This window comes from Jatropha curcas, chromosome 3 (genome assembly GCF_041381405.1).
Source record: "Jatropha curcas cultivar XTBG-Jc1 chromosome 3, XTBG_Jcur_1.0, whole genome shotgun sequence".
Lineage (NCBI taxonomy): Eukaryota > Viridiplantae > Streptophyta > Magnoliopsida > Malpighiales > Euphorbiaceae > Jatropha > Jatropha curcas.
The window spans coordinates 2,224,435-2,243,071 of record NC_143153.1 but is presented as its reverse complement, the minus strand read 5'-3'; the positions used below and the strand labels follow the sequence as shown (position 1 = coordinate 2,243,071).

At 34.0% G+C, this 18,637-nt stretch overlaps 3 protein-coding genes across 5 annotated transcripts; all 3 read right to left on the bottom strand.

The window, feature by feature from the left end:
• Positions 1 to 171: 171 nt before the first annotated feature.
• Positions 172 to 2,528, bottom strand: LOC105644964 (serine/threonine-protein kinase 54). The gene is made up of 6 exons (XM_037641189.2): positions 2,287 to 2,528; positions 1,792 to 1,913; positions 1,444 to 1,640; positions 1,146 to 1,320; positions 651 to 785; positions 172 to 470 (listed from the first exon to the last, which is right to left on the bottom strand). The coding sequence occupies exons 1-6, from the start codon at positions 2,477 to 2,479 to the stop codon at positions 276 to 278; spliced, it is 1,017 nt and encodes a 338-aa protein (XP_037497117.1). The 5' UTR covers positions 2,480 to 2,528; the 3' UTR covers positions 172 to 275.
• Positions 2,529 to 3,290: 762 nt separating this feature from the next.
• Positions 3,291 to 9,451, bottom strand: LOC105644576 (uncharacterized). Of its 3 annotated transcripts, none has more exons than XM_089718982.1 (19): positions 9,153 to 9,449; positions 8,049 to 8,086; positions 7,931 to 7,953; positions 6,970 to 7,076; positions 6,834 to 6,885; positions 6,674 to 6,758; positions 5,958 to 6,048; positions 5,771 to 5,806; positions 5,608 to 5,675; positions 5,448 to 5,510; positions 5,291 to 5,346; positions 5,132 to 5,205; positions 4,946 to 5,038; positions 4,761 to 4,862; positions 4,494 to 4,580; positions 4,319 to 4,410; positions 4,187 to 4,202; positions 3,758 to 3,868; positions 3,291 to 3,660 (listed from the first exon to the last, which is right to left on the bottom strand). In XM_089718982.1, exons 1-19 carry the CDS (start codon positions 9,216 to 9,218, stop codon positions 3,544 to 3,546), a joined length of 1,377 nt encoding a protein of 458 aa, XP_089575108.1. In that variant the 5' UTR covers positions 9,219 to 9,449; the 3' UTR covers positions 3,291 to 3,543. The 3 variants fall into 3 exon arrangements, with proteins under 3 accessions (XP_089575108.1, XP_089575107.1, XP_089575109.1); XM_089718981.1 differs by having other exon boundaries at positions 9,114 to 9,448; XM_089718983.1 differs by lacking the exons at positions 4,187 to 4,202; positions 4,319 to 4,410; positions 4,494 to 4,580 and having other exon boundaries at positions 9,114 to 9,451.
• Positions 9,452 to 10,649: 1,198 nt separating this feature from the next.
• LOC149497325 (Radical SAM superfamily protein) lies at positions 10,650 to 14,393 on the bottom strand. The gene is made up of 9 exons (XM_089718984.1): positions 14,097 to 14,393; positions 13,928 to 14,004; positions 13,641 to 13,743; positions 13,363 to 13,460; positions 13,111 to 13,241; positions 12,910 to 13,018; positions 12,168 to 12,359; positions 11,944 to 12,080; positions 10,650 to 11,070 (listed from the first exon to the last, which is right to left on the bottom strand). The coding sequence occupies exons 1-9, from the start codon at positions 14,350 to 14,352 to the stop codon at positions 10,788 to 10,790; spliced, it is 1,386 nt and encodes a 461-aa protein (XP_089575110.1). The 5' UTR covers positions 14,353 to 14,393; the 3' UTR covers positions 10,650 to 10,787.
• Positions 14,394 to 18,637: the final 4,244 nt, after the last annotated feature.

Below are 18,637 nucleotides of genomic sequence, written 5' to 3'. Positions count from 1 at the left end.
TCAAGCAAAAAATTCCATTGGGTATGATTATGGACTGCTTGAAAAATTCGATTCATTTCTATGTACAAAAGAAAAAAATAAAAATAAAAAGAATATAATATAATATATAAGCATTTTTGTACAAAATAAAAATAAAAAGAATATAATATAATATATAAGCACAAATTTAAATAAAAAATTGTTACAATTGTATTTACACTTGAAATTTTATTCTAATCAGTCAGCAAATTAGTGTTTACAGGAGATTCAGGCGTTGTAGCTTCTGTGTATATATTTCAGAGTCTCCAACAGAAGCAACGCCAAGTCCGGTCAAGAGGGGTCATACCTCTACCTTTTGAAGCATCCATGGCTTCCAACATTGTCACAACTTCCTGCATCTCTGGTCTCTTGTTAGGATTTGTGTCCCAACATCTTCTCATTATTTTTGCCAATCCACGTGGACAATATCTGGGAATTTTTGGCCTCAGTTTCTGCATTCAAAAGTGCAAATGTTCAGTTCAGGGTGATAAAGAGTTCGAATTTGCATCCTTCTGATCGTTGGTAATTAATTTATATGCTTTTCAAATAATTCAAAATCTGAACAAAGATTGATTATGAACAACAATAAAATTATATTAAATTCTGGCGTATCAAAGAAAAACATTACATACCTTATAAACAACAGCTGAAGACAGTTGAGCGAAATTGTTATTCGGAAATGGCATGTCACAGCAGTATATCTCCCATAAGCAAATTCCAAAGCTGTAGACGTCACATTTCCTGTTATATGGTGTGCTGTTGAAGACCTACAAATCATATCAGCACAAATCAACAATGTTAATTTAAATTTAATGGAGGATCACGGGAAATGGTTAAAGTCTAAGTGGTGAAAGTTCAATCCTTAAATTATATCAGCAGAAATCAATATTATCAGGTGCGAAGTTAGGATTTAAATTTACGGGATCACGGAAAATGGTTAAGGCTAAGTGGTGAATATAAATCTCTGAAATTGTCCGGTGAAATTATTTTTTAAAGAGGGGAGCCATTGTCCCCTTCCACAACAAGTGGCTTCGTCATTGAACATTATATTTAACCTTTTCAGAAGGCGTAAAAGCAATATTTGAAATCCTGAGGGGAAATAGCTAAGCTTAAATAATATATATTACCTCTGGTGCCATGTAACCGAGTGATCCAGTATAACCTGTCATTTCACTGGGGTTTAAAGCCTCAAGTCTAGAAACTCCAAAATCTGCTATCTTGATTGTTTGATTCTCGTCAAGAAGTATATTTTCTGTCTTCAGATCTCTGTGCACGATGTTCTTGGAATGAAGATAGCTCAATCTGCCAAGAAGAAGAAGAAGAGCAAAACTAAATTAACAGAAAAATCTTACAGTAAATATTGTTAATTGTAGAAATAATTTTGAAAAACATGATAAAGACTGCAATGTGGAAAAGGAAACTGACCCTCTTGCTAGGTCTAATGCTAGTTGCATGACATTCTTGAAAGGCAGCTTTTTTATCCTGTTCTTTATAAGGTATGACTTTAGAGTGCCTCCAGATTGATATTCAGTTACAAGACAACATATATTTACTCGTGTCCCAATTTGAGCACTTTGGGTTTGAAATTCTATCTCTGATGTACCCGTTACAGCGCCAATGAACTGTGCCAAAAAAAAAAAAAGGTCAAGAATTGTATATTTACTCATAAGGCATTCTGATAATCAAGAAAGAGAGGCAAATAAATAAATAAAATAACTGAGATAAATACAACAATATGCATGTGTTACTTACAATGTGAATTAATAAATTTACCTGTGTAATGTTGGGATGAGATATGTTGTGCAAAACAGAAATCTCTTGTTTAAATTCTTTTCTTAGAGTAGCTATTCGACTTTTCGTTTGTTGTTCTTCATCGCCCCAGTCCAGCACTTTAACTGGAAAAGAGGGAAATTAACAAATAAAAACCCTAAAACCAAATTTATTAAGCAAGAGATAAGAGCAACAAGAATTTGAAAAAAAAAAACCAAAAAATGTTAGGGCATAATCAACATTTCTCAAGTTGAAAACCACATAGTATATGTGTATTGTATACATTAACAAATAAACCCTAATGTACGTAATATTAGGGCACAAAAATCATGCAGTTTATTAACCATGAAAGGCGACAATATTTAGAGAAATAAAAGTTGGAAAAGCTAATATGATAATATTAGGGCACAGAATGTTAATATTTAGGGTAACTATCGTAAAAGAGAAGGTATATGCATGGAAAGGAAAGAAAGAAAGAAAAGTGTAATGGATAATTGCCTGCAACATCTTGGCCATCATAAACTCCTCGATGAACAGAACCATAAGTTCCACGAGCTACAACATGCTTAACAGTTAGTTTCTTGGGATCGATTTCCCATTTTTCTTTAACACCCTTCTTGTTATCGTTTTGCATGTTTAATACACGATCAAGATGCCTATCCAACTTATCCAAGCTCTTCAGATCAATCATCTTTGCCCTATTATACGTACCTATAATACTACTATTATCTCTTTCTCTATCAAGCTAAGTAATTTATTTTTTTGGAGGGAATTAGGGTTGAACAATGTACACGAACCAGTTTGATGGTAATGTCAATTGGAAGTGAATTTGGTTTCTTGATTAATTCGTATTCCAATTGCTGAAAGGAAGCGTGGGCGTGCGAAACTATATTTCTATTCTTAGTACGTATATATATGTTATCTTTCTATTTATGTCAACTTCATATCATGGATAATTCTATCCTTCTCGTCTGTATCCTGTATACAAGCTAATCCTCAATCTAGTAGAATCCAACAAATTTAAAAAGAATTAAAAACATGAATTATACCAATTCCTGAAAAAAAAAAAAAGAAAAGGAATATACTAAGAAACGTGTTTTAAATGTTTTTTTTGTTCCTCCAACCGGAACAAAAGGAGTTCTTTACGTCCAGTTCAAAAAAAGGTTTTTGGGCCTAGCCCAATCAGATCAAAGCTAGGCCGACTATGACTTATGTGTCCTATTACCAAATTTGTAAAACAGCCTCTGTCATTCCGGAGACACTTTTTAACAAAAGTAAAAGGAAAAATTACATCCATGTATGTATGGAAAAGAAAGCGTTTGCTGTATTTGGACCTCCATCGAAGAGATTTTATGTAATTGAAATGCAGAACCAGAAGAGAGGCAGGAGGAGTGATATGTCAGTACCAAACTCTTTAGTTATTGCTTAAAAAAAAAAAAAAAAAAGAGAAGTGATCGTGCATGTCGTTTGAATATTGTATCACATGCTTCAATGCTTGAAAATTTTTAGTCGAACATAATAAATCGTATTTCCTTGATTAGAATTACATCATAACCCATTTGTATAACCACAAAATAAACATGTTCAATATTAAGCTGAGGTCTCAGGTAAACGACGACAAAAGTGCAGATTTATACATTTGCTGATTGGTCAACCTAGTCTAGTCTGCATTTTTTTTTTTCCTAAAACCTTTTCCAACCAATGCTAATATGTACTATAAAGCTAATAGTGAGGTAAGGCGAGAAATGTTGTTGATTAAGGCAATAATCGACGTGATATAGTTCTCTTCTTCCCAGGAGTATCATGTACTTGAGCTTTTCTTCCATATTTCTTGGTCTGAAAGTTTTCGAAGGCTTTAGAAACTATATCCACCTGTATGATCATGTCCATCTATCAGTTGATTGGAATAACGTTGCAATATGCATATATTCATGATCTAATAATAATACTGCTGCATTTTTTCACATACCAGGTCAGGATTCTTAGCATAAACCCTCACAATCTTGTCTTGGAAAGAAGCAGGCAGCAAGTGGCTGATGAGATTATCCTCTATTGTGAATTTTTCCTTGCTCTCATAGTCCTGTAAAGCATGAGCTGTTAAAAAATATCAATACAGAAACAAAACATGTCTTGTAAGAAGCCCAGTTCTAGCCACTGATGCCGAGAGTGGTGCTTCTCCATATTATACAATCCAAAAGTTAAATAAACATTTGATCAAGGTCGGTCTAATGTCATATTCATATGCACAAGTAAATATCAACTATCAGCATCCCATCATCCATATGCTTGCTTCTATTTCTGGTCATGCATTAAAGTAATCCTCTAGATGAAATTCATTCCCCAACCTTAGCCTTGAAAAAGAGTGCAAGCGAACAATTCAAAGAGACACGAACCGTACCTTGAAAAAGTGGACTCTGGATGAGAATACATGCATGAAGAAATATCATCATTAAATTAAAAATTGTGGAGGTAAGTCCATAAAAGAATTAAATAAACAAATAGCAAAGCATTTTGAGTCTTCTCCCTGTACCTTGCAAGAGGGTTATTCCTTCCACATGTCAAATCAATCTGAGTAACACTCACAGCAATATCTTCCTCTTTGAGGTTAACGTTCTTAGAGTTCTGCTAATAAAATTATTCTTTTAAGATAATGTTTCTACTGCTCTGAGAGGAAAGGAAAGACTAATATGGTATCTTTTTGGGACCTGGGGCTGGGAGCAAATAATATCTTGCGGTGTGATGTCTTTGAAGTGGTCTAGCTCTTCTTTTGGGACAGAGAACTCATTGCAGTACTGCAGAACACAATATATTGCTATGATTATACAATGTCTACACATGTTTGATAAGCTATTTACGACCTTTTACCACCAGCAAATTTTGTTTTTTACTTTTTGAGAATATGCCACAGCAGGTAAGTTACTATAGCACATGAACATAAATCCTCTTCCTATCATGATAATATGTTAGGCTACCTGGTATAGATCTCTTCTCCTAATGCGTTGGATCAAATCTCTTGCATCTTTGAGCTCCTCATGGGAACTAGTTTCAATACATTTCAAAATAGAGTCATCTATCTGCACATTTTAGAAGGACAACGTCGGTACTATCAAACATGGAACTGCAAATAAGAAAATTTGTCATTGTTTATGCCAAAAACCTTCCAAAATTCAGCTGGGTCTTGAATTGAGGATGAAATCCCAAGAAAATCATTTGCTTTTGATAAAGCATCCACAACCATGAGTTCTATTGCCTGAAAAAACGAAGCTATCAACCCATTGTGTCTGCAGTGAATGATGAAGTGAGCATTTATTTTCTGAGAAAAGAACATCAAAGATATTTGCACCTTTACTTTTGCATGTGTATAGACCGTTCGATGCATATCAGCACGAGTAGAGAATAACTTGTGGACAGTCAAGTCTGACAAAAAATACCAATCAGAAGTTAGAAAGTACAACAATGACCAGCAATACTGAAAAATAACAGAGCTTCGACAGATACTAACAATCCTTGGCACGGTAGCATATCTCGTCTCCAATAACATGCATGGTATCCATTAGCCTGGATGATAAAATAAAAAATATTGATAGTTACCAGATTCCTGTTTGATAAAGAATGTTATCATAAAGGACAGCATGTCTGAAAACCATAATAGTACCTACCTTTCAAACTGAAAACTACAACCCAGTCCACAAGCCCGGGAGTCACGGACAATGTAATCAAACCTGAAAATAAATCATATGTTCAAACCTGCATTAATTAAATCCTAATAAAAAAATGGTCAGAAAAAAAGTAATAGGGGAAAAAGAGAGATTAACTAACTTGTCCACATCTATTCCATTTCGACCATTTGCAACAATATCATATAGGAACCTCTTTTCATTTGTCGTCTATGTAGGAAGAGAATCTTAATTTAGGAGAATGAGATAATAGCAGATAAAACAGAGAGAGATCCAAACCACAATAAAATGCCAAATTTGCTTACCGTTTGAGAAGTATGTTCACTAGCAATGATCATCTCCTGCAAATAGAACACATATATGTAATATGCACATGATTCTTCATGCAGATATATATACATATATGCACTTTGACATCATCAAGTGGCAAAAAATCCATTAGGCATTTTACAGTGTTAGTAAATGCTAAAAAGTAAGATCATAAGAAACCACCTTTGCTTTCTTCAGGCAATCGGGCTCAATGTCAATATGGTGTTCATCTACAATAAAGTCTATCATTCTCAAAGACATGTCCTCATGAGACCTGGAAAATTACACAAATAACAAAATCAGAAATAGCTAAAATCCTCTAATAATGAGAAAAAAAAATACAGCTAAAATAAAGATTTACCAGTTCCACAAGATTTTGTGACAGAAATGAAAGAATATTGTTTTTCAATGATCTTAACTCGAATATTTGATGACGGCAAATTATAAACAACTAGTTATACGTCTAATTGGGAGGATAATGCCACGTTTTTTCCTTTGCATAGTATAAATGAATTAAAATGGGATCTCTTAATTCAGATTTCCAAATTGATATGATAGAAAAAGATGTGTGAAATATTTTGACAGAAAATATTAGAACATTTTTTATAATTGCTTGACCAATGACAATATTAGAAGATGAGGAACATCAATTTGCAGATGGGATTTAAGAATGCAATAAATATATTACTCATCTCCGAACAAAAATGTCAGCCAGGCTTGCAAAGGCTGATAAACACTCATCTTCTGAATATAGTGAATTTGGATATAATTAACATCTTTTCTACTACAACTTAAACAGGATCAATATGCAAATGGAAAGGTCAAAGATGTTAAGAATGCAACAGGCCAAATTCCAAGGGAAGACAAACATGTATTTTAATAGAGAATGCAAGAATTACCATTTAAGGCCATTAAGAACCCGGGGTAGAAACTCTCGTTCAAACAAGTGGCTAAATGGCCCATGTCCGACATCATGCAATAGTCCTAAACAAAATTGGAATGAGGATAAATAGCAGAAAGAAACAATAAAGGATTTTCATAGCAAGCACAGCCCATTACCAGCAAGTTTCACTGCCTTCGTATCGAAGTTATTAATATCAAGCTCCAAGCCCTACAAGGAAGGCACACATATAAAGAAAGTATTCCCTTATTGAGGACCATAATGAGTGTCATCAGATTGAGGATATATTCCTACTTGGTGAGCTTTAATTCTATGAATTGTTTCACTGGCAAGCCAATATACACCTAATGAGTGCTCAAACCGCGAATGTACAGCTCCTGGGTAAACCATGTATGTTAGACCTGCATACAAGTATATTTTGGCTTATTGACTCAGTTCATGATTAAAATGCATCAAAAACAAATGAATTGTTATGATATGCACTTTCCAGATAACATTTCATTGATTTTTGTCAGTGATAAATCAAGGACAACCTAAATCCACTAAAGCCACTCTAAGAACTATTTCCAGGAAAACAAAAAATCCAATATGTTCTCTGCATGTCCAATGATAACAAATAAGGATTCAACCATAGTTGAAAACAATGATTCACTAAAGAAATTACACTTTGAGTTTGATGTTACAAGTAGCAGATGCAGAAAAAGTAACCTAGATTCAAATATATAGTAAAATGCTAAACAAGTGGCATGTTTCATGGCGAAAATGTGTAGGGCTCCATTCATTGATTGTCTAATGATTGATGGAATATAGGAAAAGCGAGAAGTTTGTATCATTGTATATAATTCAGTTTCATTTCGGTCATTTTAATGCTATTAAAGACTGACTACGAAGTATTAAACCTAGTATGAGCGCTGCTTTAATAATTTGCACCTAACTATTCTCAGACATAGAGAGATGAAAATTTCAATGAATAATGATGAAGGTCATTCAATGAACTTGAATCAGAGTACAAGATTGTTTGCCTTTACATGAATTTATATTTATATCATCAGAAGAAAAATTAGAAATGCCTAACTGTGTAGCTTCAAAACCTCATTTCAACTTAATGTAGCACTTGAATAATACATATAATTCTACAATCAGTCTATTATTTCAATACTAATTATCTCATGCAAATGGAGAGAAACAAAAAATTGTAAAGTGAAATTGATTCTAGATTTCTCAATAGATTAATCTAGACAAGCTCAATACTCACCAACTTGCTTCAGATCGCGAAGTCTGCAATATGCATTAAACATGTTAGATGATTGACTCAATTTTACATTTACAAGGTAGAAAATCCTTGCAATTAACAATTAGTAAATCATACTTGCCTCTGAAACTGTTCGGTATCAACAAACTTCAAGGAGTCCTGGAACAATAATAAATAGAAATGCAATTAAGTCCAACTGCCATATTCACCATCCTTAGAATAATTAGACAAAAACTAAAAGAAGGTCCAATTGCTATGATTACTCCGAATTCCAGCAAAATATCAACCTCTGCTACATCAACGACTCAAATAGTTCAAGTTCAGAAACTTTCTTGTTTTAACTGTAAGTTTTTAGGACATTAATATGCAAACCAGTTTTCTAATGCAGAAAAAAGAAAAATGCAGTAGCACCACTAAGTATTCTTCCAGAAAAGGCAAAAAAAGGCTATTGGATTACCAAAATAAGTACAAAATATTTACTCGATTCAGCTTATGTAGTATTAAATGAAGACAAAGGAGTTAAGATAAATGCAGCAACGTACTAGCCACTTGACGACATCAAGTAGAAAAAAAGACCACAATGAACAGAATCATGAAACCTTAAAGATAATGGCTAAATCCACAAAATGAGGCTAAATGGAGAAATATTAGCACAAGAAACAAAGATTATAACTGACGCGTTCAATTTTAGAACTCAAGTTTCTTGATCTCTTATTCAAAACAATCATCCATCTCCTGATTTTTCTATGCCATCATTCTACTGATTATTTTTCTTTTCTTTTTTTTTTATTTTTTATTTTTTATTATTATCTTCCTTTTGATTCCTCAGTATCATCCTTCTCTTGATTCTTTTCCAGAAATAGAGCTTATATGCTTACTCTGTTCTGTTTCAAAATGATTCCAAGTTTCTTTTTCCTCATTCATTTAAAAATCCTGAAAAATAACGTCTATATCTCATTGTCCGCCAAAATTTTGTCTAATCGAATTAAAACCGCAGAAGTCCATATCAAATTCAGAAGTGAATATACGAAATTCAAAAAAAGAAAAAAAAATGTCGGTCGCATTCGAGAAGAAATCGAGTCAAAACTCAGTAGGCAGTTCTGCATTTCTCTAAAATAATAAAGCTGACAGAAATTTTCCTAGAAAACTGGAATAAGAAGTAGAAGTTGAAGAAAGAAGACGATACTTTATCCAGATAGATGTAGCCATGGACGTTATCGCGAACCTGCTTGGAGTTTCGGCGATCCTGATAATATGCAAAGCAGAAGTCCTCTTTCGAACAAGTTTCCATAGTTATAATTCAGCAACTGCGAAAACAGAGAGAAATGTAGCTCTACAACCGAAACCTAAGATTCTGAAATCACACGCAGAGTAAGAGAGACAGTTATAGTTTGCGTAAGAGAGAAAGGAGAAGACTGAAGAGAGACGGAGAGCCGGTTTACAATATATACAGCCAGGGAATTTTGGGGAGAAAGTGGTGAGGCAGTGCTGCCGCCAAAAAATGCTTTTGTGGTCGTTGAGTGCGCGTGGTATACGCGAGCCAATAAGAAATAGACAATCTGGAATTTTTAAAGAGTGCAAGCATTTTCGTGTTGTGGTGGTGGTGATAAGGCAAGTTTAAACGGACAAGAGGATGAGGTTTAAGTTTACTTACTGCTTAAGGCATAATTTAAATGCGCTTTATTTTGGAGGTTTTGGTTATTAACGTACTATTAATAAATTAAATGTAATATTAATTAATCGATATTAGTAGTAGTAAAAGTTGGAATATATACTATTGGATGATTAGGTCGTTTTTAGTTACAGAAGGTAAAACTTAAAAAGACAATGAGTCGTCAACTTCCCTCCCTTTGCTTTTTGGCAAATTGACAAAAGCCTTGGTTAATGATGGGGACACATGCCGCCTAGATTGTTGGAGAGTTCTAATTAATTTTCATTTTTGTCTGTAAATGCCTAGGAAATGTATGCTAAATTTTGGCTGTAAAATCAAGTTACTACTGCTTCTGGCCTCGCCTGATCGTGGAGACGCGTGGAAAAAAGAAAGAGAATAATTCATAAACCTTTTAGAATAATTTGTTTAGATTCTGTTTGTTAAAATTAATTATTTTTTAAGTTGTTTTAACGACTGTTCGCTGAATAATATAAAAATTAATTTTTTATAAAATATTATTAACTTAATATAAAAATAGTGTTTAATATTTTAATTAAAGTACAACACAGCTAGAAAGACTATTAATGTATGTGAGACGTTCTTTTGCAAGACAACCTCTTGTATGTTACTTCACTCATAAGTAATGCATGTGAGATGTTCTTTTGCACGACCACTTCTTGTATGTTACTTCACTCATAAGAAAATAGTAGTAAATTAGAATCCGAGAGAAAGGAGATTGACAAAAACTCACGAGTTGAAACACTAACTCATATTAACTTCTTTAGCAAGGGCATATGATTGGACTGTTTTCATTTTTGCTTAACGTTTACGCAGATGGAAGTCTGCTACTGACAGAAAACACAAAGCAGTACGAAATGTCCATACTTTATAGTCTATCTCTTCCTTTCTGTCCTTTATACTCGACAAGGACTAACACATTGAGAAGAAATGTATTGCAACTGTAATGGCCCCATCCAAGAGTGGATGACAATAAGATAAAAAGGACACAATAATAAAATAAAAAAAAAAAAAAAAAAAAAAAAAAAAAGAAAGAGAGATGACAAGTAGCTGTTACTCAAAAAGGTCAGCTTCAATAATCAAACACAAACACAATGTAGCCATTTCATCTTTAACGGGGAAAAGGAAAAAAAAAAAAAAAAAAAAAAAAGCTATCAGACTAGTTTGTCAAAATGTATATAAATATCACACCTAGCTGTTTACAGCCATTTTGAATTGTTCTGGAACTCGTAGTAATGGAGCTTGGATTGTCCCGAGCTTGCCGAGTTGACCACAGGCAGCCATCTGATCATCGCCTCTACTGTGTCGCAAGAAAACAGTGCACTTGGCTTCTGCCAAAATATTTCGAAACTGAATCATCTTCTCAGTACTGGTTGGTCTAAACTGGGATCCGCAATGAGGATTAAATTGAATGAGATTGATCTTGCATGGAATCCCTTGAACAAGATTAATAAGCCGCTTTGCGTCCTCAAAGCTGAAAACAAAACAATCACCAATTACAGTTAAAAAAAAAAAAAAAATGGTGAGCTACAATTTAATCCCTTTATAGTGATAGACAGATCAGCCAGTTTAGATATCATAAACAACAGGAGTGCCGTCTCAGCAAATATGAATAGATTAGGAGAGATGGCCGAGTTGTTTGATGTCATGGTTAGGAATGTCAAAAGATATAGAGGATGTAACGTCGAACAAATAGTGGGTAACATAATAAAAAAAAAGGTTCCTTTTTTCTCCAGTTTAATGATGTATAGCAAGCTGCTGGTGCACCTCTCCTAACTATTGCAATTTAGTTTCCTCTGAGAAACCACAGGAGCATTTGCCGGGTCATCATCCAAGAATTTTCTTCGTTTGATGCAAATCATTGTAATATTAGATGAGTTTATCTGGTCATATTCCCCAGTGTCATTGTCATGCATAGTTGCATACATTCACAGCCTGTGAAAGACATCAATGGACCACAAATGCACCAAAAAATAGTAGGCAGAGTGCTTTTACAGTCCACATCCTTTTTTGATCCCCTCGTGATAATGCATAAAATTGAGGGTGTTAATGATACAGGTTCAAAATATAATATCATATGATGGGTTAAAAGCACATCAAACAAATCATTCTTGCCAAAACTAAATAGAAACAAGTCAGCAACTGGTAGTCTGGTACCACAAGTAAACATGCTAGCGTAATTGACAAAGCAACTGCATACATCTATCTTTCTAACTTGCAATATCATGCAGTCAACGTTTACAATGTCAATCATGCAGTTACCCTAACAGTAGCACAAGATATTTCATATGGCCAAACATATTATCGAATATCAAATAAAACTGAGAAAGGAAAATGTTTATCTAACCTGTCATTTACTCCTGCAAGCATCACATACTCGAACAAAACTTTGTAATTCTTTCTGGATTGGAGTTCCTTCCGAAGGGTGTCAAGAAGCAAGCCTAAATTGTATTTCCGGTTAATTGGCATGATCCAGTTTCTTACCTGCATAGTTTATTAGTTAAAGAGAAAGTCAACAACCTGGATGTGTTTCTCAAGTGAATAAACATACAGATATAAATGAAAATGCACCTCATCAGTTGTCGCATTCAGACTAACGGCTAAAGCACAATTGGATTCATGAAGGAAACGTTTCAACTGGGGGACAAGCCCGCTTGTAGAAACAGTGACCTTGCGAGGACTAAAATGAAGACCCTGCTCATGCACCATAATATCTGCAGCTTTTATGACATTTTCAATGTTCTGAAGTGGCTCTCCCATTCCCTGCAAATACATATTTCAAAGTGAATTATTAGAAATTATTGGGCTAACTAAAAATCTATTTTCTCTCATTTAAACCAAGATCTTTGAAAAATAGGGATTAATACTTCATGGATGTAATAACTCTCCTTCAAATATCTAATAGAGCTAGACTAGAGACACTTCACCAAAAAAAAAATCGATTACAACAGCTGTAGCAAAAGGAATACAGAAATATAAAAGGGTTAGAAGGGTGTAAATGCCCATAGGTAGTGGATATGCAATCCAGGGATAGTATTGTTGAATGGTTGAACAAGTATTCCAATCCATGAATAAGGAAACACATGGACTTAATTCCTCAAATTATGTATTTTTCTATGTGACCATGGAATGCATGACGACAACAAAATGAATGAAATCTTCACTTTCTATTTATGTTGTCGATAGATAGTGAAAATAACATTGAATTATTAGATGCCTTAGTACTAGACTGAGCAAAGTCACTAACTGAGCCAAATCTGAACTGATTGGAAAAACTTCTGTTAATAGAAAATTTTCTAGATCACAGACTTACCATAAATACAACGTTTGTGATGGAACCAACTTCGCTCGTCACAAGACGTTGTGCAAATACAACCTGGTCTACAATCTCTGCAGTAGTCAGATGTCTCTTCAAACCCATCCTAAAAATTGGATTATGCATCAAGAAGATGTACCTTGTAGAAAGTAATAATAGCAATAATACAGATACAAATAAGAAAGATATAAAACTTACCTGCCAGTGTAGCAGAACTGACAATTCATGGCACAGCCCACTTGACTTGAAACACAAACTGTTGTCCTACCTCTATCACAAGGTATGACGACTGTTTCAATTAACAGTTCATCATTCAACCTAAATAAAATCTGCAAGCTCCTGTGAGTTTCAAAACCAATGAGAAGATAATGCAACTGCTAAAAGCAATATATCGGGCCAGAATAAAGTGATTTCGAGACCAAAAATACAACAGATAATGGTTTTGGCTACCTTCTTAGTTCCATCAGATGCAGTACGAACATCTTCCAAAGATATTGCCTTAAATTCTGCGTGTTCACTCAACATTTTCCTAAAATCCTTATTCAAACCTGAATAAGGTTATCAAAGACAAAATTCATAAGGCTCAGCATGTCTCTCTTATTGGAAGAGGGATTCAATTTTGCACATAGATAGGGAAATCAAAGGGAGATAAAATCATTTAGCTCACTGAAAAGGCTATAAAACCGGACAATAGATAGCATTTCAGAGACAAGGTGGTGTAAGAATACCTTCTAGTTCATCAACATAATGCGCCCAAATATTTTCCCCATAAAGACGCTTCCACAGCATCATAGCTTGACCAGGTCTGAATCCACGAGATTGAACCCATTTCTGGCATAGTGGATTCCCACAATTATTACTTGGAAAACTTTAACATAAAATTATACATAAATTCTCATATTTGGAATATTAGAATTTATTTTGAATTTCTAGTCTAGCTAGCTTGTACCACAGTTTAAAATTATATACTTTTTTGAGTTTAGCATAGGAAGAAAAAGAGAGTAGAAAAACACACTTCAAGCTCAATGTAATTCATTCCCTTAAGAAGCCCCTTTGAACCCTTGGTTAGAATAGCATTCATGTATCTACTTCCTACACAAATAAACAGCCATAAAACAAATAAATAAATAAAATGGGAGCTCGAAAAACAACATATGTTACTAGGAAACGATTTATCTGCTTACCCATATCAACAGGAAGTAGTAACGATGAACAAGCGGCGGTCGAAACGGAACGACGCACGGAAGAGAAAAGAGAAGTGAGGTGGAGATGGAGATTGGGCGGTGTCGGTGATGAAGAGAGTTGTTTTAGAGAGGAAAGAGAGAGATGAGATCGATTAGGGTAAGGAATTGAGAGCGAAGCAGATGAGGAGGCCATGGAAGGGTGATTTACAAGAACCACTGACCGCACGCGCCTCATCCACATACAACCCATCTCCATTCTCTAATTTCTCGAAGCACGAACGTGTAAAATGTTCCCAAGATGAAAATATATATCAGCTTTCTTATATAATTCTTATAACGCGTGTGAAAATAATTTATTTCAAAATATTTATTATATTATTATTTTAATTAATAATTTTTTTTAAAAAATTAGTATTAAGTTAAAAATAATATAGTTAATTTATTTAATAATTTGAAATTTTAAATGTGAAAAGTATTATAGACTAGAGATAGTATAAAATAGCTAAACTAGAAAGGTTCAGTTGGTTTTCTAGGTATGGTTATTGGTTCGGTTTGAACCAGAATCAAATTGTACTGCACATGAACTGCTACCGGATTGCACAGATGGTTCAAAATTTTGAACCAGAACTGAGGGTCACCGACTGGTTCAATCCATGTCAACACGTTAAAAAATAAACTTGAATCCGTATCGTTGGTTCAAAATTTTAAATCATAACTGGATTCAAAGACTGGTTCCAATTCATGTCAATGTTAAAAAATAAACACGAATCGGAATGGAATTGACGATTAAATCCGATTCAAACAGAAGATTCTATTTTTATTTTGAAAAGTTTATAATCATCTACTCATAAATAAATTTTGTCATGGTACACTTGATAAAATTAGAAAAAAAAAAGTGAAATACTTATTCAAATTTAGTCTGCATGGAAGTTTAACAGTGTTTTTTTCTTCTAAATTTTTTTTACTTAGTCCAAAATTACATTATTTAAAATATTTTTTAAATTTATCAAACAATTTATTTAATTAATAACGTTTAGATAAAATAAAATTTTGATTTATTTGATTATTTCATATTTATTTGTAAAACTAATGAATTTTATTTCTTATAAAAATATAAATACTCTAACCATTGTTTAAAATAAAATTTACAAATATTTGTTTAATTCACATTAATTTTTTCCGGAAAATGACGTAATTCTGATTCCATGTTTCAAAAGCCGGTTTAAATTCAACATTTTAAAAATTGTAGGAGACCCCTCAATCATAAGAATTTTGTACATTGGACTAAGAGAATTCCAATCTATTTTGAAAAATTATCACAGAAAGAAATCGTCACCACATAGAATTCCAATCTATCTCACCCAAAAATTGGATATTTATGTTTTTTTTTTATGAACTTCAAATTATGTTTACGAAAATAACTTCCATCCTTACTTGTTAATATAATAATATGGAAAAAATAATATGCATTTTCAAAATATAAAATGGACAACAAATTAAACATATTTTTCAATGTAAAATTTTCCTTTATTATTCTATTAAATGTGTTAAGTACATGTCTTTGAATAGATTGATATATTGGTCCAATGTTCTAAAATTATAGCAAAATCCTTCAATTAAGCTATAGGTGCCCTGCTGGTTATGGAATTTTGAGGTATCTAAATGGACGATGGCAACCGTTTGGAAGATAATTTCACCAAATCCAAAGTTACTTATCTTCAACGACCAAAATCCGAAGTTGCATAGCATCAAGGATTCTCCTTTCTCCTTTGGTCTGCCTAGATGGCCATTTTTCTTTCTCCTTCAAGCGTACAATCTGTCCCCACATTTGTTTCTGAAGATTGTTTCCACATCAAGATGGTCCTTTCTCCTTACCAAGCGTAGACGATGAATCCAACCCTCATGGCCTGTCTTCATTTTCGACGAAAGAGAAAATAATTAAACAAAAGAAATGATATGTTCAACCAGAAAGGAAGAACCAGAAGATGAAGATTCTCAAACCACGATTGAATCAAGTGTAAAAAACCATGGAGGCAATCTTCAAGAATTAATCACCTAGGATTAAACTTTTCAACCATATTTTACTAACCATGGAACGTTGACTAGAAACATGAATTAAACCGGAAAAGGTGGGACTCAAATCACTTGATTGTATAAAAGGAGCACCAAAATCTAAAATCAGTGTTTAAGCGTTAAAGAAAGCCGAACTGAATAACTCTTCACAAAACAATTTTTTTAAAAGAGAACCTGTCAAATATCTACAATTCATTTCTCATACAGATGAAATTCATTCAACATAATAAGAAACTCAAAATAGAATCATAAAATTATGAATATTTTTTAGAGGCTCTGATTGTGCATTTGTCAAACAAACGGGATAATAAAGAAAAACTATGGTAGCAATCACAGAAGATCGTAACAGAAACAGAATTTTCTACAGGATGATTAGTTTCACAGTAGCAAAGCAAATATTAATAAAATCAAGATTAATACCAATCCGAAAAGGAATTTGAAATATGGAAATAGACAGTCTAAAAATCCAAAGGCAGAAAGAAAAACAAAAAGGATTGACAAAAAAAAGATCAATATAAATTTGAAAGCCAGATGCTTTAACATGAGAAATAAACATCCTAATTCCTAAAAGTCTGCATGCCATTTTTCAACAAAAACTCAATTTTTTTTTTGTCAAACAAAAAAAGAAAGAGAGAACAATACCTTTGTTGCAATAATAAAGAAAGACTAACAAACAAACAATACGAGACACTCGTTTACAACCTTTGAGTAAAGAAAAAAGAAATAAGATTCGAGTCGAGTCAAATTAAATAAAAAAAAAAAACTGCCCCACCACAGTTTTGTCCCTTCAAAATGCTTGATTTGTATTTAACATCATCACAGCCGACAAGAACTCAAGATTTAAGTAAAGCGTAAATTTTCAATTTTTTATGATAATTTCAGAAAAACAAAAGAAAAATTCATCAGATTTAATTAATTTAACTAAATTCAAGATTCAATCATTTATATTGCAAAAAAGTGAACTAATCATTCAGAATTTGAAATAATTCGTAGCACCTATTGTCAGAAAGAAAGAAAATAGGAGGAAAATGTGGGATCAGATTTTCTCATCATTTTCCAATTAGTGTACATAATTAGAAAATAATTATAGGGGGAGAATAATTCTCTTTTTATTGTTTATTTCTTTCCTTGTATAAACTTGTACCTTAGCTATATTAAAACGTTGTAAAGCAGCAGAATAGAACAATCAATACAATTCCTCCAAATTATGTCTCAAATAATATTGCTTAACATGGTATCAGAGCAAGTTCAATGATTCTAGGATCAAACAGTTGCAATTGCTCATCATTTACCAACTTACCAATAGAAATCCGGTCACCATGTCCGAAGACGACAACTCCTCATCAGCCACCAGTGTACCAACCCAGAAGACTCCGGCTACCATGTCTGAAGACGGCAACTTGGAGAAACAGTATGGCATCAGCAACGATGACCTGACAATTCAATTAGCAAATCTCATAAAAAATGGCCTCAGTAACCAAAACCAAAAACAAACCCTTTCAGATAATTTAATCATCAGCTCAAATTAAACAGCCAAAATTATGTGTTATGGGCATGCATGATTAAGGTTGCAATTGAATATCTAAGGCCTTGTTGAGCCACCTCACTGGAATTCCAGCGCCACCATAGATCGGCGATGAGAAATACGAGAAATGGGAACAAGACGATCTCATCGTGTTTTCATGGTTAATTCAAAATATTGAACCCCAATTGGCAAGCAATCTGACCGAATTTCCTACAGCAAAAGCATTATGGAATGCTCTTGTTACAACGTACAGCAGTGGCAGGGACAAATTACAAACTTTTGATCTTCATTCAAGGGAAAATGGTATAAAACAAAATGGAGCCCCTTTAGAAGATTTCTGAATTACCATGCAAGGAGTATGGGGCAAGATTGACCGCCGGGAACCAAATCCAATGACCTCAGAAGCAGACATAGCCACATACAACAGAATACGTCAAGAACAAAAACTGTTCCAGTTCCTGAATGCAATCGATCATGAATATAATCAAATAAAAAGAGAAATTTTAAGGCAAGATTCGTTACCCTCACCGGAAGCCGCCTACGCCACCGTTAGGAAAAAGGCAGCCCGCCTCAACATTTTAGGACCGGCTTCTGGAATCTCGTCACAATAGGGCATAGGCAGCGGATTGATTGCAACCGGGACTGAAGCCATGGGAATGGCAACACAGGGACAGCGACGGTCAGGCTCCGCCGGCGAGCCAGGCAGATCATCATTCCGTTCAGACAAGGCAAAACTCAAGTGTACTCACTGTGGGATGAGTAAACACACGAAGGAGAATTGTTTCCGGATTGTGGGATATCCCGATTGGTGGAACGATGACATAAAAGGGACGGACAAGCCACAGGAGGTAAAGTCGCCATCACCGTGAGCAGCCCTAAGGCTACCAGCAGCGGTGACGGTGGCCAAGGAGGCGTCGGAGATGGAGGCAGTGTTGGACGAGCT

Excerpts from the sequence above, each read along its gene's own strand:
- LOC105644964 (XM_037641189.2), bottom strand. The coding sequence starts at position 2,479 with ATGATTGATCTGAAGAGCTTGGATAAGTTGGATAGGCATCTTGATCGT. Across the intron at positions 1,321-1,443 it reads GCATTAGACCTAGCAAGAGG|ATTGAGCTATCTTCATTCCA; the intron begins GTCAGTTTCCTT and ends TCTTCTTGGCAG. Across the intron at positions 786-1,145 it reads TCGGTTACATGGCACCAGAG|GTCTTCAACAGCACACCATA; the intron begins GTAATATATATT and ends TATGATTTGTAG.
- LOC105644576 (XM_089718981.1), bottom strand. The coding sequence starts at position 9,218 with ATGGAAACTTGTTCGAAAGAGGACTTCTGCTTTGCATATTATCAGGAT. Across the intron at positions 7,954-8,048 it reads GATACCGAACAGTTTCAGAG|ACTTCGCGATCTGAAGCAAG; the intron begins GCAAGTATGATT and ends TGCATATTGCAG. Across the intron at positions 5,511-5,607 it reads AATGGAATAGATGTGGACAA|GTTTGATTACATTGTCCGTG; the intron begins GTTAGTTAATCT and ends ATTTATTTTCAG.
- LOC149497325 (XM_089718984.1), bottom strand. The coding sequence starts at position 14,352 with ATGGAGATGGGTTGTATGTGGATGAGGCGCGTGCGGTCAGTGGTTCTT. Across the intron at positions 13,461-13,640 it reads TTATGTTGATGAACTAGAAG|GTTTGAATAAGGATTTTAGG; the intron begins GTATTCTTACAC and ends AACCTTATTCAG. Across the intron at positions 12,360-12,909 it reads TCACAAACGTTGTATTTATG|GGAATGGGAGAGCCACTTCA; the intron begins GTAAGTCTGTGA and ends ATGTATTTGCAG.